Source organism: Pecten maximus, chromosome 12 (assembly GCF_902652985.1).
Source record: "Pecten maximus chromosome 12, xPecMax1.1, whole genome shotgun sequence".
Taxonomy (NCBI): domain Eukaryota; kingdom Metazoa; phylum Mollusca; class Bivalvia; order Pectinida; family Pectinidae; genus Pecten; species Pecten maximus.
In genome coordinates, this window is record NC_047026.1 from 40,510,428 (window position 1) to 40,535,174 (window position 24,747).

At 36.9% G+C, this 24,747-nt stretch overlaps 1 protein-coding gene across 1 annotated transcript in view; it reads left to right on the forward strand.

The window, feature by feature from the left end:
* LOC117339054 (fibronectin type 3 and ankyrin repeat domains 1 protein-like) overlaps positions 1-18,445 on the forward strand; it is a 67,611-nt gene extending 49,166 nt beyond the window's left edge. Inside the window, exons 4-11 of the mRNA XM_033900420.1 lie at positions 545-669; positions 2,218-2,299; positions 4,766-4,840; positions 7,898-7,963; positions 9,596-9,810; positions 12,099-12,271; positions 12,572-12,616; positions 13,497-18,445. Of these exons, the coding sequence (XP_033756311.1) occupies positions 545-669; positions 2,218-2,299; positions 4,766-4,840; positions 7,898-7,963; positions 9,596-9,810; positions 12,099-12,271; positions 12,572-12,616; positions 13,497-13,562 (847 nt within the window). The 3' untranslated portion in view covers positions 13,563-18,445. The remainder of the gene's footprint in view (positions 1-544; positions 670-2,217; positions 2,300-4,765; positions 4,841-7,897; positions 7,964-9,595; positions 9,811-12,098; positions 12,272-12,571; positions 12,617-13,496) is intronic.
* The last annotated feature ends 6,302 nt before the right edge of the window (positions 18,446-24,747 follow it).

Here is a 24,747-nt window from a genome sequence, read left to right on the forward strand (position 1 = left end):
TTCAAAAAATTTAATGTCACATCATTTATTTGTTGTTCCATAAAGTACATGCAAGATTTGCTGTTAAGGGGAAGTAACTCTTAGTTATAGACCTGACAGAAAATATAAGGCAATCTTTTGTAGATGAAATTGTTTTAAAAATTATAGCGGGATGAGAAATGAATTGTGATTTCAAGAATCTTTGTATTAATACTTTGAGAAGAATTTTTTTCAAAACATTTCTGATGGAATTTTACATTTAAGTGCAGTGGAGCTTGACCAATAAATGAAGAGTTAGGTTCTTATAGGGTTCGATTCTCTCCTTCTATCCTGTTCAAACTGTAAAGTTTGTTATTTTAAAGTAGTTCAATTTTGTCAGAAATTTGAGTGATTGTATAAGAACATGACAAACAGAAAAGAATTAAAGTATGGAACATTCCTTCAATTCCTATAAATTAACTTTTTGCTTCAAACTTAAGTAAAATTGCAAAAATGCTTGAACCATAAAAACAATAGGTAATTTTGGCTGGTTTCTTTGAATGTTTGTGTCCTTTGTCTATTGTAGAGGCTATGGCAAGAAACATGTTGTTCAAGGATTGGAGCCAATTCGACAATACACCTACCGTCTGCGGTTTGCAAATGATGTTGACAAGGGTGAATGGAGTCCGCATGTCACTGTCACCACAACAAGTAAGTCAAATGATTGTGTATTTATTTCCACTAATCACAGACAATAAACACCTATATCTGTTTACATGTGATGGCTAGTTGTCCATCTGTCCTTCTGTCTGTCAGTAAAATGTTCTGTACTGGTCACAGACAATAAACACTTATATCTGTCTATACATGATGGCTAGTTGTCTGTCTGTCCATCCTGTCTGTCAGTAAAACTATCTCTACTGGTCACAGACAATAAACACCTATATCTGTTTATATGTGATGGCTAGTTGTCCATCTGTCCTTCTGTCTGTCAGTAAAATGTTCTGTACTGGTCACAGACAATAAACACTTATATCTGTCTATACATGATGGCTAGTTGTCCATTTGTCCGTCCTTCTGTCTGTCAGTAAAACTATCTGTACTTGTCACAGACAATAAACACCTATATCTGTCTATATTTGATGGCTAGTTAACCATCTGTCCGTCCTTCTGTCTGTCAGTAAAACTATCTGTACTGGTCACAAACAATAAACACTTATATCTGTCTATATATGATGGCTAGTTATCCATCTGTCCGTCCTTCTGTCTGCGGTTTGCAAATGATGTTGACAAGGGTGAATGGAGTCCGCATGTCACTGTCACCACAACAAGTAAGTCAAATGATTGTGTATTTATTTCCACTAATCACAGACAATAAACACCTATATCTGTCTATATATGATGGCTAGTTGTCAGTCTGTCCTTCTGTCTGTCAGTAAAATGTTCTGTACTGGTCACAGACAATAAACACCTATATCTGTTTATTTATGATAGCTAGTTGTCCGTCTGTCCTTCTGTCTGTCAGTAAAACTATCTGTACTGGTCACAGACAATAAACACCTTTATCTGTTTATATGTGATGGCTAGTTGTCTGTCTGTCCTTCTGTCTGTCAGTAAAACTATCTCTACTGGTCACAGACAATAAACACCTATATCTGTCTATATATGATGGCTAGTTGTCTGTCTGTCCGTCCTTCTGTCTGTCAGTAAAACTATCTCTACTGGTCACAGACAATAAACACCTATATCTGTCTATACATGATGGCTAGTTGTCCGTCTGTCCTTCTGTCTGTCAGTAAAACTATCTGTACTGGTCACAGACAATAAACACCTACATTGTATATCTGTCTATACATGATGGCTAGTTGTCTGTCTGTCCGTCCTTCTGTCTGTCAGTAAAACTATCTGTACTGGTCACAGACAATAAACACCTATATCTGTCTATATATGATGGCTAGTTGTCCGTCTGTCCTTCTGTCTGTCAGTAAAACTATCTGTACTGGTCACAGACAATAAACACCTATACCTGTTTATATAATTAGGATGACAAGTTGTCCATTCGTCCTTCTGTAGTAAAACATAATCAATTTACTTGCATCCTTGTCTGGAGATCTACATTTTTCTACCAATGCTTTGAAACTACGTTTCACTAGGTAGATCTACAATCAATAAATTTGACTGCTTCCTAAACCTGTGTTTTGTACCCATAGATAAATCCTATGTCAATCATTCTGAAGTATTATTTTGTGTGTTTTCCAGAGGAGCCTATGTGTGCAGAACAATTACATAAGGCAGTACAGCGGGCATATGTTGATGTGGCAACCACCATACTGGAATCTGGGTAGGCGGATTATCAAACTGGGATTTCTCCCTTAATGAGTTAGGTGTGGGAAATGTAGGGAATTGATGATCTATGATATAGCCTTCTTGGATCTTTCATCAGTAGTGATTGAAAAAGTCAGCAAGAGTAAAAATAATCAAGCTGTTTTAGGCAATTCTGCTACAGTTTAGATAAGTTCCCAAACAAAGGTTAATGGAGAGTTTAGATAAATTCCTAAACAAAGGCTAATGGAGAGTTTAGATAAATTCCTAAACAAAGGCTAATGGAGAGTTTAGATAAATTCCTAAACAAAGGCTAATGGAGAGTTTAGATAAATTCCTAAACAAAGGCTAATCGAGAGTTTAGATAAATTCCTAAGAATTCCTAAACAAAGGCTAATGGAGAGTTTAGATAAATTCCTAATTTAAGCCTAATGGAGAGTTTAGATAAATTCCTAAGTAAAGGCTAATGGAGAGTTTAGATAAATTCCTAAGTTAAGCCTAATGGAGAGTTTAGATAAATTCCTAATTTAAGCCTAATGGAGAGTTTAGATAGATTCCTAAGTAAATTCTAATGGAGAGTTTAGATAAATTCCTAAACAAAGGCTTATTGAGAGTTTAGATAAATTCCTAAACAAAAGCTAATGGAGAGTTTTGGTAAATTCCTAAGTAAAGCCTAATGGAGATTTTAGATAAGTTCCTAAACAAAGGCTTATCGCGAGTTTAAGTAAGTTCCTAAACAAAGGCTTGTTAAGCCTTGGTAGACAAACTGATGGAGAGTATAGATAAGTTCTAGTTAGGTGCTGCTTCAATCCAATCGTGTTAAATAGTGCGCTATAAACTGTCTGTGAACCTCATAGACATATCAAATTGTGATAATAAATACCGATTCACATAACTTAAAAGGTTTTCCTAATGTGATAAGCACCACGCCACCAGAAAGTGAAGTATGTTCAAATGTGAAAGGACACCAACTGTATAAACTGTGAGACTTGCCTCTCAGCGGGGTTCAATAGAGGAAGTCAGAATTGATTTTTTTAAGTTGAAATGCTTTTAAACTTGCTTTGAATCATCTTTGGAACCAGAAAGCTAAATGTTAAAGAAAAGTGTTGACTGCAGTACATGGTACTGAGAAGCCGATCCCAATAAGAAAGAACATATGATAACTGAAGTGTTTTGTCAATTTATTCATTAATTAAAGATAATTTCTCAATTTGATGAGTCAATTGCTCTATCGACAGCAAGGGTCACCTTGATACAAGATTTTCTTTCTGCTTGTGGCTTCTTTACTGAATTAGATTCATGGGAGAGCCATAGCAAGTGTCTTGTGACAAACAATATTTTTCACTAATTTTACAGCCAAAAATAGGCTGTTTCCCGTTGTTTAAAAAGTGCCTTCCCCAATATGAAGATAAAGTAAGTAATTTCTCCCAATTTTCATTATGTAAAGTCCTTTTCTCTAGGTTCTTCTCAAAACAACAGAAGATGTTTTAGGTTAAATCAAAATTTTACGTACCAGTACAAACCTTCAGTAGTTCATACATACTCTGCAGCAGTCATTACTCAACTTGTAAATGTGATAATATGGCTCTGGTTCAGGGGGATATGAAGAGTCATTTTTCTGAAGACATTATAATTCCTGGAGAAGCAAATCTTCATATCGCCCTGCAACCAGGACCATAAATTGCTTATTATACTGAAAAAATTAATAAATGATGATGTTATAATACTCAAAAATAGTCAAGATATAAAATGCAATTCTTATTTCAATCCCCTGTGATCAAAGTTTCTTGATTGATATGATTCCAAGTCAAGATTATCACCAGTAATAGGGGCCGCGGTGGCTGAGTGGTTAAGGTGTCCCGACACCTTATCACTAGCCCTCCACCTCTGGGTTGCGAGTTCGAAACCTACATGGAGCAGTTGCCAGGTACTAACTGTAGGTCGGTGGTTTTTCTCTGGGTACTCCGGCTTTCCTCCTCCTCCAAAATCTGGCACGTCCTTAAATGACCCTGGTTGTTAATAGGACGTAAAAAAAAAAAAAAAAAAAAAAAATTACCAGTTTCCTATTGAAACTCTAAGAAACAGTTGACTGATATGGTTTTTCTTTTTCTTTTTGTGCATTCTTCTTTTGCAGAATTTTTATCTTTCTCTGCTTCTTCAACTGCAGGGATACAATTGTGGTTTTTGTTAGTGAGCCATTTGTGACCTATACACAGTTTTTATTTCTCTTTCGAGGTGGAAAGTCAAAGTTTGATGTCCTTGTTATGTTAAATTGTTATAAAACTAATCGTAAACACTGTTATAAACATCAGGTACAATAATAGCCTTAACTTACATTTTGTTATCACTTAACACGCTAACTGTAAGAACTTCACACCGCAGCCAACCTGCTATAAGAGGATTACGCTCCGTCAACATCATTATACCTAAATTGATCCTCAGGTGAAGCACTTCATGTTCTGATGGCATTTCTCCTTAATTTCAGTGAGGTCAATATAGATACTCCAGACAACTTGGGTTTCACGGCCCTCATGCAGGCTTCCAGGAAAGGAGATGCTGAGTAAGTTAAATGTCTTTTACTTTTTCAATACAGATATGGCCACACCAACTTGATAAGTAGTTCTTCGGAAATTAAAATTTTAAATCGGGAGCGAGATTAAAGTTTGTGTTTTTTTTTTAATTTTTATTTTCCCAAAATTAGTATCGAGCAGTATGAAATGTAACATACTGTTTTCTTTCCAAAAAATATGGATTTTTTTTTACATATTGTACATCAACTTCAAGAATTATAAAATAAGACACATACCATGAATGCTGTAAGACTATATATATGTATATCATCAGAAAGAGAAAAAAGAATCCACAAAAATCAGAAAACCTTTTTGTTTGATATTATTAAGTACAATTTATTTAAAAAAAACTTAAACAAAACAAAATATAAGTTTGGTATCTATGTTAGCTTGCCATGGAGTAATTACAATGACATCCAACAAATAAAATAAAAATACAGGTATTACATTGTAACGGTAATATCAAATTACATAAACTCATAAACTTTCACTTATATTCATACAAATTAACTATTGACTAGAATAAATTTTCATGGGGTACACCAATGCAATGTCATTTTCTCAGAATTAATTAAGATAGGAACTAAATTATTTTCCAGATGATTTTGAATATTCTCAATCATGCGCATATTAAATCAATACAATTTCACCAGTCAAACAATGTCAGAATTAATGCATACATTATACACTACAATGTAGGGACCCTTGTTGTTTGATGATTATGGGGGATATATCACCACAATACGGGACCCTTGTTGTTTGATGATTATGGGGGATATATCACCACAATACGGGACCCTTGTTGTTTGATGATTATGGGGGATATATCACCACAATACGGGACCCTTGTTGTTTGATGATTATGGGGGATTTATCACCACAATACGGGACCCTCACTGTTTGATGATTATGGGGGATATATCACCACACTACGGGACCCTCACTGTTTGATGATTATGGGGGATATATCACCACATTACGGGACCCTCACTGTTTGATGATTATAGGGGATATATCACCACACTACGGGACCCTCACTGTTTGATGATTATGGGGGATATATCACCACATTACGGGACCCTCACTGTTTGATGATTATAGGGGATATATCACCACAATACGGGACCCTCACTGTTTGATGATTATGGGGGATATATCACCACAATACGGGACCCTCACTGTTTGATGATTATGGGGGATATATCACCACACTACGGGACCCTTACTGTTTGATGATTATGGGGGATATATCACCACAATACGGGACCCTTGTTGTTTGATGATTATGGGGGATATATCACCACAATACGGGACCCTCACTGTTTGATGATTATGGGGGATATATCACCACAATACGGGACCCTTGTTGTTTGATGATTATGGGGGATATATCACCACAATACGGGACCCTTGTTGTTTGATGATTATGGGGGATATATCACCACAATATGGGACCCTCACTGTTTGATGATTATGGGGGATATATCACCACATTACGGGACTCTTGTTGTTTGATGATTATGGGGGATATATCACCACAATACGGGACCCTTACTATTTGATGATTATGGGGGATATATCACCACAATACGGGACCCTTGTTGTTTGATGATTATGGGGGATATATCACCACATTACGGGACCCTCACTGTTTGATGATTATAGGGGTTATATCACCACAATACGGGACCCTTACTGTTTGATGATTATGGGGGATATATCACCACAATACGGGACCCTTGTTGTTTGATGATTATGGGGGATATATCACCACAATATGGGACCCTCACTGTTTGATGATTATGGGGGATATATCACCACATTACGGGACTCTTGTTGTTTGATGATTATGGGGGATATATCACCACAATACGGGACCCTTACTATTTGATGATTATGGGGGATATATCACCACAATACGGGACCCTCACTGTTTGATGATTATGGGGGATATATCACCACAATATGGGACCCTTGTTGTTTGATGATTATGGGGGATATATCACCACAATACGGGACCCTTGTTGTTTGATGATTATGGGGGATATATCACCACAATACGGGACCCTTACTGTTTGATGATTATGGGGGATATATCACCACAATACGGGACCCTTACTGTTTGATAATTATGGGGGATATATCACCACAATACGGGACCCTCACTGTGTGATGATTATGGGGGATATATCACCACAATACGGGACCCTTGTTGTTTGATGATTATGGGGGATATATCACCACACTACGGGAACCTCACTGTTTGATGGTTATGGGGGATATATCACCACAATACGGGACCCTCACTGTTTGATGATTATAGGGGATATATCACCACAATACGGGACCCTCACTGTTTGATGATTATGGGGGATATATCACCACAATACGGGACCCTCACTGTTTGATGATTATGGGGGATATATCACCACAATACGGGACCCTCACTGTTTGATGATTATGGGGGATATATCACCACAATATGGGACCCTCACTGTTTGATGATTATGGGGGATATATCACCACAATACGGGACCCTTACTGTTTGATGATTATGGGGGATTTATCACCACAATACGGGACCCTTACTGTTTGATGATTATGAGGGATATATCACCACAATACGGGACCCCTGTTGTTTGATGAGTATGGGGGATAGATCACCACAATACGGGACCCTTACTGTTTGATGATTATGGGGGATATATCACCACAATACGGGACCCTTGCTGGCCTGTCAGTGTTCTAGTTCATATATCTATTTATATTACACAAACAAACACACAAAAATCTTTTTATGACATATGGCATGCTGACATAGAGCAAACACAAAGAGGTACAAAATAAATCTAGGTTTGAAAGTTGTCAAATTTACTCAGAGCGTATTTCTGGCAAAATTTTCTGAAAATTCACCGGATATTTTACAATGATGTTTCAATGTGCAATATGGGTTTAAAAAGTTCCTATTTGTTTATTATATCCATTTTTTGTTTTTGGTGAAATACCTTGTTTGTTTTTTATTATATACTTTGTTTTTTTTTATCTAGTATGACAGAATTGCTGCTTAAATTTGGTGCAGATGTTAATCAGAAGAATGATTCCGGTAAAACAGCGTAAGTACTTGTTTTTCTTCTTTTTCTTTTTCAATTACCAAGCTTCTGATGTCTTAGAAATATTTTTTTATTGAAGGCTTGAGATGCTAGCAGTTAAACAGGTCTGAAACAAAATTTAGACATATTTGACATTCAAGATGGCCACCACTGCATCCATTTTGAAAATAATAGTTTTCACTTCTTCTCCCAAATGGAAAATGATATCGAGACAGGAACAGTATAGTTATGACTTGTGTATCTGAAATTCAAATGTGCCGCATTCAATATGGCTGTCATGGCTGCCTTCTTAAAAAACTTTTTCGCTTCATGCCCTAAACAAAAATTGATCATTTGAAGAAAGGACTTTTACTTGTAAGTAGTATATGATGAACTAATGGTCCTAACTGAAATTTTGGCAAATGCTGTAGCTATGACTTTGAAAAACTTTCCACTTTAAATTTTGTCAACCCTTCTGAATCTCAATCTGAACAGAAAGATGTTTTATGAAATGAAATAATGAGATAAAGTCCTTACTTAAATTTGAGCCTTTTCCATCTTAAAAATATTATCACTATCAGGTACTTCATTCCTGAACAGAAAATCATTTGGCCACATGATCTTCATCAATTGGTCGTGGGTGGTCATTTTAGAAAATTTGGCCAATGCCACACTAAAGACAGCAACAGAAGCTGCTATCTATGGCTATTTTCAACAATAATTTGTATATTTCTTAGTTTTAAATAAAGTTTGATCAAACTGATATCTCCAATTCCTTAAAAAATATCAAGTTTTACAGCAATTTTGTTTGCCAGCTAGAAACTGTTGCAAGAACTCCACAGGTTGTGGCAAGAGCTGCAAAAATGTTTTGGCATTGCCACATACAATTTTCATTTGCAAGAAATTTGAATAGAATGTTCTTGCAAACACATGGGACACAACTTATATGACCTGTATATTGTGTGACGTAGTTTGTCAGACTAGAGAGGTTTATATGACCTGTAGATTGTGTGATGTAGTGTGTCAGACTAGAGAGGTTTATATGACCTGTATGTTGTCCTGTAGTTTGTCAGATTAGACAGGTCGATATGACCTGTATATTGTGTGATGTAGTGTGTCAGACTAGAGAGGTTTATATGACCTGTATATTGTGTGATGTAGTGTGTCAGGCTAGAGAGGTTTATATGACATGTATATAGTGTGATGAAGTGTGTCAGACTAGACAGGTTTGTATGACCTGTATATTGTGTGATGTAGTGTGTCAGACTAGAGAGGTTTATATGACCTGTATATTATGTGATGTAGTTTGTCAGACTAGAGAGGTTTATATGACCTTATATTGTGTGATGTAGTGTGTCAGACTAGACAGGTTCATATGACCTGTGTATTGTCCTGTAGTGTGTCAGATTAGACAGGTTTATATGACCTGTATATTGTGTGATGTAGTGTGTCAGATTAGACAGGTTTATATGACCTGTAGTTTGTCAGATTAGACAGGTCGATATGACCTGTATATTGTGTCCTGTAGTGTGTCAGATTAGACAGGTCGATATGACCTGTATGTTGTGTATAACAGTGTGTAAGACAGTTGCCTGCTAAAGAGTCCCACTGTCCTCTGTACCCCATGATATGTTAACATGTAATGATTTTTTACAGACTGATGCTTGCTTGCTTTTCTGGTGAGAAGGATACTGTTAAGCTCCTTCGAGAATTCGGTGCCAGATATGATGACTTTGATAATGGAGGATCAACTGCAATCCACTGGGCTGTGGATGGGGGCCACCCCGCTCTCATAGACTGGATGATAGCAGATGGTGCCAACCCAAACATCTGTGACAGACACTCCAGCTGGACACCTCTTCTTCGATGTGGTCAGTAGAATAACATGCTTGTTTCTCTTGTCCCTCAGTTGATGCTTTTTGCTCTGATTCCTATAGAATCATTCTTACCTTTTTAGCTCACCTGGTCCAAAGGACCAAGGTGAGCTTATGCCATACCGTAGCGTACGTCGTCCGTCATCTGTCAACAATTGACTTCTTCATAACACAGATCAGAATTTGACCAAATTTGGTCAGAAGCATCCCTGTGGGGTGGGGACTCAAAATTGTACAAATGTTGGGGCTGACCCCTAGGGGTGGGGCCAAAATGGGTCAATATAGCTATATTGATATTAAGGACTTCTTCTCTGAAACCGAGCAATGGATATCGCTCATATTTGCCTGGTGCCATCACTATGGGGTGGGGATTCAAAATTGTACAAATGATCGGGCTGACCCCCCAGGGGCCTGAGGGGCGGGGCCAAATGTGATCTATTGGGCTATATTGATATAAATGACTTCTTCTCTGAAACCGAGCAATGGATATTGCTCATATTTGCCTGGTAGCATCACTGTTTGGTGGGGATCAAAATTGTACAAATGATGGGGCAGACCCCCCAGGGGACTGAGGGGCGGGGCCAAATGTGGTCAATTCGGCTATATTGATATAAACGACTTCTTCTCTGAAACCGAGCAATGGATATTGCCCATATTAGCCGGGTAGCATTACTATGGGTTGGGGATTCAAAATTGTACAAATGACGGGGCAGACCCCCTGGGGCGGGGCCAAAAGGGGTCAATTTGGCTAAATTGATATGAACAACTTCTCTGAAATAGCTCATATTTGACTGGTAGCATCCTTTTGGGTAGGGATTCAAAATTTTATAAAGGAAGGAACTGACCCCCGGGGTGCAGAAGGCGGGGTCAATAGGGGTCAATTGGTTTGAACAACTTCTTTTCTGAACCTAAGCAATGGATATCACTCACATTTGTGTGGTAGCATCCCTATGGGGTTGCGCCAAAAGTCAATTTCATTTCATGGATTAATGCATTTTTTGGCATAAAAACCTCACGTACCCATATACAAATATACTTAATCATCATTCTTGTTTCATACCTCATGAAATCCAGGTGAGCGATACAGGCCCTCTGGGCCTCTTGTTTTAGGTCATATGACCAATAGTCTTTGTGCTTCTTCCGTCGTCATGAGTTGTGTGTAAACTTTCCATTCATATGACTTCTTCTCAATAACCAGAAGGCCCAGGGTACTGATATTGGGCCTGTAGCATGCTTGGATAAAGCCCTCCCAATTTTGTTCAAATGGATGACCTTGACCGACTTGCAAGGTCACGGGTCAAATAGGCTAAAATCTTCCAACAACTTCTTCTCATTAACCAAGAGACCCAGTAACTTGATATTAGGCCTTTAGCATGCTGGGGTAAAGGGCTACCAAGTTTGTTGAAATGGATGACCTTGACCTTCATTCAAGGTCACATTGGTCAAATAGGTTAAAATATTCAAACAACTTCTCAATAATTGAGACGCCCTAGGGACTTGATATTAGGCCTGTAGCATCCTGGGGTGAAGGGCTACCAACTTTGTGCAAGTGAATAACCTTAACCTCCTTTTAGGATTAATTTCTTGTGCTGCAATGGTTTCACTCATTTTTGCAAAACCATAGAGTGGAGTTTGATAAAACTTTACATGAGTGTGACCTATAGGAAGAGTGACCTATTGTCCTGAAGCCAAGTGGATCCATCTGGAGATATTGTCCAATTTTGTTGAAGAGACCTAACAGTAATTTATAATGTTATAATGATATTTTTTTGGAGTAAACCAATACAAAGGGAGGCAGCTCATGTTGCAGATTTTGTACACAGATACCAAATATGTAGCCAGCAAAGGGCAAATGAGCTTATATGCATCGATGCAGCACCCTTTGTCCATAAACAGCTTCTTCTCAATAAGCAAAAGTCCTATAATCAAGATACTTGCCAGCTGGCAGGTTCCTGGGATGAAGCCTGACAAAATTTGCAAAAAGAAATTACCTAGACTTATATCTAAGGGGTCAAATTTTGTCTAAACACAACAATTTCTTCATAATAATAAAAAATAATTGAGAAAAAGGTCCTAAAGATATTTGGTAGGCTTCAGGGATGAAACATGACACACTTTGGGAAAAGAAATGACCTTGAATCAGGCCCATTGAAAACCTATTTTTAGACAGGAAAATTTCATAAAAAAATCTGTTTTATACTGGTAGCCTATAGCCCTGTCTGTGTGTGATGTACTGCCTGAATGAAATGTTAATCTTTAACCTCACCATTGATCTTTTGTTGCAGCCTCAGTTTCAGGTAACTACCAGGTGGCTTCCTGTCTGTTACGTGAGGGTGCCAGTATTAACTGTCAGGACATCGATGGTAAAACACCAATCATGGTCGCAATCATCAACAAGAACGAACAGCTACTGGATCTACTTCTCAAGAGAAATGCTGATTGTACAATCACAAATAAGGTATGTCAAGGTCAAGGTCACAACTCAGGTCAAGGTCATGATAACCACATTTATTCTTTTTTTTTTTTAAAGTGAATTATTCCAATATCAAACTTTGATATTCCTGAAAAGGGAATCTTATTTTAGAGACTGACTGGATGGCAGGAAATGATTCACTTTTTAACTTGAAATAAGAATTTATAAAAATTACAAAAGATGGTATCCTTATCTTTGAATTCAGGATCAGTGCTTATAACTAAATGTGATTGATGCATTATCTAATTTGTGTAGGAAGATTATCACTATTTGATTTTGTTGCAGTGGGGGAAGAATGTGTATGACATGGCTTTAGCAATGGAAAAAAGGGTAAGTATTAGATGTTTTGAAAGATCCTTGAAAAATGTTTAGTGAACAAAAACATTTCCATGAACGGATCAATTGTTATCAGTAATGTTGTGATTTTAAATGTTTTGGCCATTGTTATTTACCTGATGTGAAAGACAAGAAAATTACAGTTCATAATCAACACTGTCAGAGCATAGCTTTACCCTAACTAGAACAGAAATATTAGCTGTCTGCAACTGCCTTGCTGGGAAGGGGGAGTAAGAATTTCATCAAAATTCAATTTGGAAAATCTAAATCACCCAAAAGTCATGCAAAATCTTGGTGAATTGTAATTAATGGAATGACACTTTATTTCAAATATAACCCAAGTTATGAAATTATCAGATTCACCAAAACTGGGGGAAAAATCCCACTACTGACACCAATCAGCAGTACACTAAGGGCTTGTTTACATTTAGTCATGGCCATGAAAGTGTATTCCCAAGAGGTCAGAATTGTGGATGTAAGGTCTGTTCCAGTCTGTTACACTAATACTTTGTCTGGTGTTAATTGGTTGTTGGAAGTGTCCCGACTGCCAAATGGTGGGGATAAAATCAGTTCTTGATTCATATCATCTTAAATATGCAGGATTTACTGGGAAAATGAATTTTTAAAGAAATCTGTTTGCAAAGAAAATGTTATGAAAACATGGATGTAAAGAAAATTAACAAATATTTTGATTAAACAGTACATTTTAAGATTTTCATTCAGCATTTTTTTGACACATAACCAAGCCTATTTTTCAAATATATTGATACTACACATTTCAAATAGATAATCCAGTGGGAATTTTTAGAAGGAATATATGTATTTATACATCATCAACATAATTATATTAAAGAGAGAATGTGTCTATTTGCAGGGGATTATTTCCCGTTTGGAAAAACATCTAGAGGAAAAGGGAATCAAAGGAGTGAAACGCGTATGAAGACGGATATGACCGGTTATTTGCGACATCCACAGCAATATTTACAATCTATATTAAAAAAATTCCTAAGCATTCCTTGAAACGTCAACATCCTTGTAAACCTGCTCCCTAGTTGTTTTTTGCTATGCTGTTTGATTTTCTCCAGAACAAAATTCCACGAAATTTAGTTTGGATAGAATGTAATTTAAACTTGTATGCTTAATTTAGCAGGAAAGTGTGAAATTGTTCAGCATTAGATTTACCTATTAGCTAAATACTTCCTCATTTAAAACATATTCAAATGATCATCATTATTTGTATGAAATTAACAGTTCAAATTAGCAGTATGAGTTTCAAAATTTCTTGTTGAAAATTGATTGGAAAATGATTAAAAAATTTGACTTGTCTTCAAGTCACCAGAGGTTTATAATGTTACCAACAATTATTTATATATGCATGTGTATTGTCTATACAGTGTACTGGTATTGTGTACCTCTGATAGACACTATCATAAAGATGTATTAGAATGATTTAATACATTGTATTGTAGAATGTTTTGTAACAGATATAACATGAAGTCTTACAACACTATACTATCTTATAACTAGGGATTTCTAGCTTTGTATCTCTTTCCTTCCAAGCCATTTCTTTGTCTTAGTGGCCGAGCCAATTGAAAGACCAAGACACAAAGCAAAATTGCAATTTGTTTTTTATTATTCTAAGATTTGCATAATATGCGTTTGAATTTGATAAACACAGTAGTTTGATTTGATTATAGTGGACTTACACTCTCAAGAAGAGATTTTATCAAAATCAAAAATTCATTTTTAAGTTTAACTATATATTTCTAGTCTGCAACCGTTTGATAGTTATCAACTGAAATCCACTAAGAGGAGTTTTTATCATTAGCTGTTTCTGAATTTAAAATTGAACCAAAAGAAAAAATCAAAATTTCTCAAGCTCTCCAATTCCAGGAGACTCCTGGTTTGAGACCCCTATTTATCTAACCTTTGAAATAAAACTGAAATATTCCAATATCGGATTTAATTGATTCAAAATGACTCAAAATATGCAGTGAACAGCATCATTCCCCAGAGAACACACTCACAGTAAGCTTTCTTAATCATGAGAACACTGAATCTCTCAGATTATCAAAATATGAATTTTTTTATTTTAATTGAATCATTACAAGTTTATAATCGAATCAAAATAGATGGGTTTTTTCGCACAAATTATGAAAAAGTACAACTCGTACATGTATGATATTCTAAAAAAATTTTTTTAAATTTGTTCATTTCCATTGAATTTTTTTGTTTCAGCCATTTTATTCCGCAATAGAAACCCTTAAACAGATATTTACAGCATTGAAATCTGCAACTTTCTATTGAGAAACTCTTAACTATAGGGCTATATTATAAATTTTCAGAATTTAATTAACAAAACCCAGATATCTATGGTCAGATTGTGGACTTGATGTTCATAATGTTGGTAACATGTTTCTCTGCTGCAGCATTATTAATGTTTTCTTTGCCTTTAAGAATGTAGCATTACATTAAATAGTTAAGAGTGTACCCAGAAGTATATATTTTCTAATAATCATTTTTAAAGAATTTTTTAATTATAATTGATGTCTTAAAATTCTGTGAAAGGAATGAAGCAAATCACAAATACCTGTTTAGAAATAAAATGTCTTACCAAGTCATGTATAAATGATCAAATCACATTAAAAAATAAGGAATATTGTGATGATAATAAAGAAATGAATCAACATCTACAACTTCTAGTTTGTCTGTGTAAGAGTTATCTCCCATTAATTCTATTTTTAGAAGAATCTTGATATACTGATACATTTTTTTTTTTCATGTCAGATCTGTTAATTAACCAAGTCATAATTATTATTTATAAATCAAATAATGACAATGACAATAAAATAATAAAAAGATACATTTTATATCTTCAGGTGATTCTTTTGTAGGGGAGATTTAAATCTTTGTGAGATAGAATACAAACATCCTCACACAACACGTAGTTTATAATTTGTTGAATCTATTAATAAAATGCATCTCATTGTAGTGAGTAATTAGCTGTCATCCATTTCCAATGAAATATTCCATTTGTCAATGTAACAAGTCAATTTTCTGGATATCTATCTCATTCTTACTAAGGACATAATTTTTTTTTTCTGTAGAAATATCAAAACAGGACATTTTGAACTGCTAGCTAAAGTATTGCTCAGGTAATCAAATATCCATATGCTTAAAAAGGTCTTGATACTTTTATTGTAGTATTGACTTAAATCAAAGTATGTTATTTATTTAAATTGATTTTATTGTTGAGGAGATATTAGTCAGAAATTGTAATGTATCATGGATCTGTCACAGATTTTGTATTACTTGTATCACATTTCAGCCGAGTTTTATCGATTCACTTAGATTTTTTCAGCCATACGGTCCTCATGGGATGAGAGAGGTTGGTAACTTGGTAGAGTACAGATTTCATCAGTAGACAAGCTATTTTAAGGTGTAAGCTTAGGAACAAATGGACTGGATTGAACCAGGCCATTCTCTGTTGCTATACTATATACTGATTCTGATAGAACAGAATGAACCAGACTTGACTAGATATGAGAAGTTACCTTCTCCCGATTCTTAGGAAGTAATGCATGACCTTTTCATCTTCATTGTTTTCACTGCAAGTTCCAAGAACATATATCCTTAGGAACAGAGATATAGAGGCATAGATGTATATGTAGGAACAGTTTATACAGTGTACTTAAAATCTTTGATATGGAAAAATATGGTCGATGTTTGAATATTTCAGAATATAATTTTATTACTTTGTTTTCTTCAAATCCAAAAATATTTTTTCTCACTTTTTTTTAATCAACACAAACTGAGTTGATTTTATAATAGCTTGTTATTGATGGAAACCATTTATGCCATAGACATACCGCTTCATTACATTTGGAAATAAGGAACAGGATCTTTAATCAGTGTTGTTTAAAGTTCAAACTGTGTTATCTCATGTGATATGGAGATGTGTTCCCAAGACTTAGTTCAGATATTGGGAGGAAATTGTTTGGTCAAAACGCTGATGATTATATTAACAGATCAGAGAGTAGAATCTTTTTACATGTTTCAATTAGCACTCCAATCCTATTTTAGTGAAAAAGGTGAGTGCCCGCTTGTAGAGACAAGTGCACTTTTTCTTATACAAAAAAATGTGTATTTATTTAATATCAAATATATTTGGTCGAATTACAGTATTAGAAATTGTACAATGTCGTTACTATGATTACAATATTTTATTTACTATCTACCGAGGTATGAGGGACTTGTAAACAATAAGGAGACAGAAACAAAAATGCAGTTTATTCTAAAAAGATTTCCAGTTTAGATTATTTGTGTAACTAATTTACTTACGTTTAACTATCTAAAGTACAGAAGCAATTGCTATTTCAGGCTTCAATTTCAGTAATTCTGTCATGTCTTGATAAGTAAAAATGTGTGTTGAGGCACTGTAAACCTTCATTTAGATAAACAAAAGTTATATAATAATATATATTTTTAATATATTCTGAAATCTGCTATCTTGCTTTAATTGTATAATAAGGGAACTCACAAGGACTTTGTGGAAATTCAAGTCCCATGACAACAAATATTATGATACAGGGGCTAGTTGTGACATCTAGATCCAGAATGTAAAAATATAATGTAACAGGTCAAGAATTGTGCCAAGTCCCTGTGAGAAATTTCATTACTCATTACAAATCATTAAACATATATTTATTATAAAGATTATTCCTGTTGATAATTGATTGTTTTTGGTTTGAAATGTGTTAATTAACACTATTTAGTATACAATTCTACAGCATCACCACGATGGTCAACGAACAGCTGTATATCTAAATAATGTTAATTTTCTTAGTTTCTATAGTTACATTTTCATGGAAAATAATGTAACATTTTGTTATAGGTATTCTTATATTCATGTATATGTTAAATATCTCTATTTAAAATTACATTTGTTGTAACATCAGTAGATCTAGGAATATTGTGTTATGGTAACTGGGAATACTGAAATTAACAAATCCACGCTGTTTTTTTTTTTTTTTTTTGCAAAATGTTTTTATTATCTCTTTTATACAGAGCTTAGTGATAAAAATAAACAAATAAGCAAATATTTCTATATACTTCAAGATATTTTGGGATTTGCCAAGTACACTTTATACATTTGAGGAAAAACTTTTAGTACAAATATAGTCATAATATGGTTTTGCATGGAACTGAATTACAGAGATAATTGTTTTAGAGTAAGGTTCAGTGGCAATTTGAGTGGATATATAACAATATTGCTACCATTCTACTCTAATAGACACATTGATAACTAGAAACATTTTCTGTTATAGATACGTTTTTTTTAATTTTGGAATTATTATCCACAATGATAAGATGATAAAGGGCAGTTGATTCGGGTTTTGTTTGCTCAGGATTGATGTACTTGAAGGTTTTCACAGAAAAAAACCCACAATTTTTACAAACAAGTGTTTTTTTTCACTTAAACAATAATATTTAATCTGGGATATATATACATTCCAGCTTTACAGTCATACATTGAACTGAAATGACGTTAATACAAGTTATTATAGACTGTAATATCCCTCTATATTGATTATTAGTGGATGATAAAAGATTGAAACATGAAACTGTAGAAACATTGGAAATCCAAGTTGAGGACGTAGAACCACAAATTTTGATCATACCTAGTCTATGGTACAATATATTTATTATGTCAACATTTTTATGTCTAAATTGTTGAATATGATTTGAACGTGTGCCTGTGTTAGATGAATTTAACAGCATATTTTCCGTCCAAAATAAGTCAATAAATTTAGCGATGTAAAATGGGTTTACTTTTCTTTTATGAGTGAAATTGACTGGTTTCTAAAAGAAGGTGGGTATCAAATCGTGCTTCCGCAAGCAGCAGGCGGATAATCTCCTGAAATTGTCAGAATTCTCAGGGATTAGTGTCCATGTTAGGGCCCATCAATCCCTTAACTTCGGCAAGGGTGTTATCAAATATCCTGCCTTGCAGAACGACATTGACGCAGACATTCTGCAATATTTCAAGTCAGAGAATATCTCGATCTCGGAGGTGAGGCGAATCAAAATAAAACGCCAAACAGTACAAACTAATACGTTCGCCCTCACGTTCGCGGTGCCAAACCTTCCTCCATCGGTAATGGTAGGTTACATGAGATGTAACGTCTCGCCCTACATACCGAATCCTCTACGATGCCGTAACTGCCAGAGGCGGAGGGTGGTTTAATTGCGAGCACTGCGGAAGAGGGCCATAACGATGATGATAGCTGCAATATCACCGACAAACGATGTGTTAATTGCCAGCAACCATGCGGCGTAACATTTCCTTCCCTGACGCCAGGAGGGTGGTCGAGAGTATAATGGCCCTGCTTCGTTGTCCTATGCATCTGTAACAAAATCAAAAACACAACAGAACCTAATAACAGTCAGCGATGCAAAGGTACAAGCTTACTTTGATAAGCCAGCATTCTGCACGGAGGTACCACCTTTGGCAGACGAAAGGAATGACAAGATTCTTTTCGGTTTGGCATCCCGTTTCAGGCCAGATAGTGTAGCGTCTAAAAGGACCTCGCCATCAGTTATACTTTCCCAGCCTGACGGAATGGCGGCTATCAAAACAAATTTGCCGGCACCTCCAGTACATAAACCTTCACGCCAAATAACATAAACATCGAAGCCGAGGGTCGCCCACCACAGACGGATTGTATCACAGCCGTCAGACCTTAATACGATTGCTGGTAACACCAATTAAACAACAAGAAACCTTACCACCTCAAGACCAACGAAAAACGAAGGTAAAACTGCACAGATTACCTTCCTTAAACAACAGCAAGCCGAGCAAAGGCTCAGATGACCCTATCCACGGTCATAACAGGTACGACGCTCTTGTGGACGACAGTGAGTTTGGTGACAGCAATGTTGCTGTTACCAGACAAGCTACACCAAGTAGTCCTGTCAGTTCAAAGAGCGTCCATCACGAACCTGGATAGTGGTCAGCAATACGAACAATACTATTATACAACGGAACAAACGCAGACTAAGGGCAAATATAGAAGAGTTTCAAATTTCTCGAAAGAATTTCGACCTGCCTTATTTAGCCTGCAGGAGATCATGCTAAAAAAAACAATTTTCTCATTCTATAATAGTATCGCAACGGTAGGAAACAGAGGTTGCGCAGCTATAGCTGTCCATAGAAATAATCCTCACAAAACTACATGCTTTGCCTGTCTGTGCAACTTTACACAGACAAGTAACTGTCTGTTCAATTTATCTTCCTGCGAGTATTGCTTTCATTTATAAGCAACTTAATAATCTCGTCTCACAACTCCCAACACCATACATAAATCTTAATCTTAATATGCATAACAGTCTATGGGGCTCCCCGAACACAGATGAGAGTGGAAGACTTATTGAGGAATTGTAGATAAAAACAACTTGTGTCTTTTTAACAATAATACCGCAACATATCTACACCCTGCTACAGGCTCTCGCACCCATATCGACCTATCATTATGCCATCACTTCCCTATTTTTCTTAAGAATATTGGGACTTCGCTTGATAAACCACTTCCCCGTTAGGAATGTGCACAAAGCAGATTTGGTCCAATTCCAACACTTGTGCAATGAGGAGGTTAATAAAGAAAAAATTACTAACCTCGATGACCCATTTAAAAATTCACTGAAACGCTTACTTCTATTGCCACAAAAACGATACCAAAGTCCGTTCCAAAACCTACGAAGTTCTTTTTATCTGAAGAATCTTTTATTAATAGATCCGGCCGAAAGGCTCGACGATCTATAAGATCCGACAAAAAGAAAAGCTGGAAGGGATACGTTTCTAAAATATCTTCAAACTCATCATCTAAAAAGGTATGGGATCAGATACTAAAAATAAGCGGAAAACGAAAAACAGCACCATCAAAAAATCAAAACTTTCAAGAAAGAGACAGAAAAGAAACGTCTTAACTTTAAATCCTCCAACACAAAAAGTTACAACAAGCCTTTTGATCTCCCGGAGTTGCTTGAAACTCTTAAAAAAAGTCAAACGATTCAGCAGCTAGGCCCAATTCCTGAAACATTTACCCGAATCATCATTACGATGTCTCCTTTATATTTTCAATCAAGTATACGCTTCCGGAAAGATCCCCGAGTCTTGGAAGGAATCTACAGTTGTTCCAATTCCGAAATCCGGCAAGGACGCTAATGAACCAAATAATTATTGCCCTATTTAATGAGCTGCATCTGTAAAACACTTGAACGGATGATAAACACTAAACTAGTTTGGTTCCATGAATCTAATAATATTTTGAGTCAGCTCCAAAGCGGATTCAAGAAACCTTCATTCGAGAAGCTTTCGCTAAAAAGGAACATATGTGTTCTTTGATCTGGAGAAAGCATACGATACTACATAGCAATATGGTACTATAAAAGACCTGCATGAAATTGGTATACGTGGGAATTTCAAAATAACATATCTGACAGACATTTCAAAGTCCCTCAGGGTGGAATCCTTTCCGTAACTATTTCCAGTCTGAAAATCAACAGTATGACTAAATGTTTCGGTAAGTCAACTGAAGGGTCTCTATTCGCTGATGTCTTCTTGATCTGCTATAGGTCAAGGACATTCGCTCGATAGAACGACAACTTCAGCAATGTTTAGACAAACGACAAACATTGGCAGATGAAAACGGCTTCAAATTTTCCAGATCAAAAACCGTCTTCATGCACTTTTGTCAAAAACGAAAACCGCATAATGATCCCGGTCTAACATTAAATGGTAGCAAAATTCCAGTTGTGGAGCAGACTAAATTTCTGGGACTAATTTTCGATTCGAAACTCTTCTTTGTTCCACATATAACATACCTGAAGGATAAGTGCTCAAAGGCAATGAACATTTTGCGCGTACTGTCCCATACCGACTGGGGTGCGGACCGTGAAATGCTTTTGCGCCTTTATAGGGCACTTATTCGATCAAAACTCGACTATGGGTCCATCGTTCATGGATAAGCACGCAACTCCTACCTGCAGATGCTGGATCCTATCTCAAACCAAGGACTACGTCTAGCACTTGGTGTTTTTCGAACAACACCAGTGCAGAACCTTAATGTAGAGGCAAATTAGCCATATTTAAATGACCGAAGGAAAAAACTGGGTCTACATTATGCCGCCCAATTGAAGTCAAACCCGAAAAACTCTTTTAATCTTGATGTCAATCCGCAATACCGACACACATTCACTCAAAACCAAAAACTCATACCAACATTTGGCATAAGAATCTCAAACATTCTACAGGAACTTATTATGAGTTTAGTCAACATAGCCGAGCACACCGTATCCGATGTACCATCGTGGCTTGTTGAAACACCTGATATTAACCTTACTCTGCAGGAGAAGGCAAAGACGAGTGCATTACCCAAAGAACACAAATCCTACTTTCGGGAGTGCATTGCAGATTTCCCCGATCATTTTCAGATATACACTGATGGCTCAAAAGATGGTGAAAAGGTCTCAGCAGCATGTTCTTCAATCGGTTTACCAGATGGTGCCTCTATTTTCTCTACGGAAGCATGTGCAATCGGTTTTGCCCTCGACCACATCGATGAACACCGCATAAAAAAGGCAATCATTTGTTCTGTCTATCCTTCAGAGTTTACAATTACAGGAACCTAAAAATAGACTTAAAGGACAGGCAGGCATATGTGAGTTTATTATTACATGTCCAGGATGTTCATTTGACGTTAATTACACCGACCCTATCTTGCATGATGTACTTACCCGAGGTTATTGCTGACCAAAAAATACTGCTTGACCTTCTAGAACACAAAAATCAGATAAGAGCCTTGAAGAGGCATTTCAATTTGTCGAAGAAAAATAAGCCGGTAAGCTCTCAGCCTCTAGACTGCCAGTCTCATCAAGTTGAGGCTGCCAGTAGCTGATATCGCAAAGGCAAGTCTGACAAACCACCTTCCGAAGACATCTCCAACAAATTCGAGTCGTGTACATTGTGGAAAAATAGGCATGGCAGATCACATGCCCGCATACGTAAAACAGAGTATACAGCATACGGATACATATGCTGACATTGCCATCGCGAACATCATTTTGAGACGGTACGTAGAAGCAAACCCAAAGTGACAGACCGAGATACACTATCAGGTAGTGCTATATTCGATATACGGTGTTTCTGCCACAATCCTCTAGAAGGCAACACAACATAAATGATTATGTTATTTAACTTTCAATTTGCATTGACCACAATATCTAAGTTGAACTGGCAACTCGTGGATTAAGCAACGCTTTAAGTCTCAGCCATTTGTGAACGTAACTGATAAATTTTAAAGTTAGTGTAGAGGACTACGCTGCTCGAAGCTTCACATGAACGCGAGATACTGGGACAGTTTCACTGTAAGCTATGGCTGACAGGATGGCAGAGCTGCCTAGCTTGCTGGTTTGAAAGTGATTCGCCGCCTTGGTTTACGAGAACCTGAACTTGTGTCTGTAGCCATGCAAATGTACACAGCTACAAATGGAGGTAAAAATTCTTAAGGCGACGATCCTCTGTTTAATCAGGAAAGACAAGGCAGGTAACGAGATACCAGACAGATGACATATATAACAAACTCATCGGAAAAGCTGCTCCTCAGTCGTGAAGCGTGTGCTGCCTTGGGTATTATCCAAGATTAATTCCCAATTATTGAAAGCCAAATCCCATTCAACTAGCATAGATGCTACCTCCTCCTTACTTGATCAGCAAGACATGGCATGCGATTGCCCTACTCGCCAACAACCACCATCAACCCCAGAACAAACTGCCTTTCCATACCACGACAGAAAACATCGATCGTTTAAGATATTACCTTATTGAATAATATAAGTCTAGCACATTCAACACATGTGAACATCAGACTTTACCACTCATGAAAGGACCTCCAATGAAGCTCATAGTTCACCCTAACGCGAAATATGTTGCCCATCACACACGTGTACCTGTTCCAATACATTGGCAAGAAGCAGTGGAGAATGGACTAGACCAGGATGTCAGATTGGGAGTAATTGAACCGTTCCGGTCGGTGAGTCTGTCACTTGGTGCCACAGGATGGTCGTATGTGCGAAAAAGAATGGTACACAGCGGCGTACTGTTGACTTTAAGTCATTAAACGTGCATGCCACCCGCGAGACTCGCCACACTCCATCACCATTCCACCAAACCCGCTGTATTCCACCAGGCAAAAGGAAAACACTATTCATGGTGTTTTACTTTATAAAGACAGAATAGTTATCCCACCATCACTTCGGGAAGAGATCCTCGCCGCTCTGCATTCAGCACATCAAGGGGTTACTTCAATGACGTCGAGAGCTGACTTGTCAATCTTTTGGCCAGTCACGGCATCACACCTGCTATCGCCTCCATACGCGCATCTTGCAACCCTTGCAACTGTATTTCTTCAATTATATGGGACATAATTACTTACATGTAGTGGTAGTGGAGCGTTACTCGAACTGGCCGATAGTGGAGAAAGTATCTGAAGATTCCAGTAGTTTAAATAGACTGTCTCAGAAAAACATTTGTTATTTTCGGCATCCTTGATAAACTAGCGTCAAATGGCGGACCAAAGTTTACTTCTTTAACTGCTCGCCATTTCTTAGGAACTGGGGAGTTCATCGTAGACGGTCACCTGTAGCTTTCCCACATAGTAACTGCCGTGCTGAAGTTGTAGTCAAGACGGTAAAGCGGCTGATCGTTGGCAACACCAGTCCTAATGGTGACCTGAACACCGGCACATTCCAACGCGCTGTTCTGCAGTATCGAAACAACCCTGACAGAGACACACTGTTATGTGCGTGTTCTGTCGTCCCATAGAGACATCATCCCTATACTACCTGGTCGGTATGCTCCTCACAACACATGGCTGGAAACTCTAGCAGCTCGCGAAGAGGCTCTGCGGAACCGCCACATGCAAGATAGTGAACGTTGGCCAAACACACCAAACGACTCCCACCACTCGCAGTCAAAGATCATGTCCGTATCCAAAATCAAGTTAGTTTTCATCCTCTCAAGTGGAACAAGACTGGAGTTGTTACCGAAGTGCGCCAGTTTGACCAAT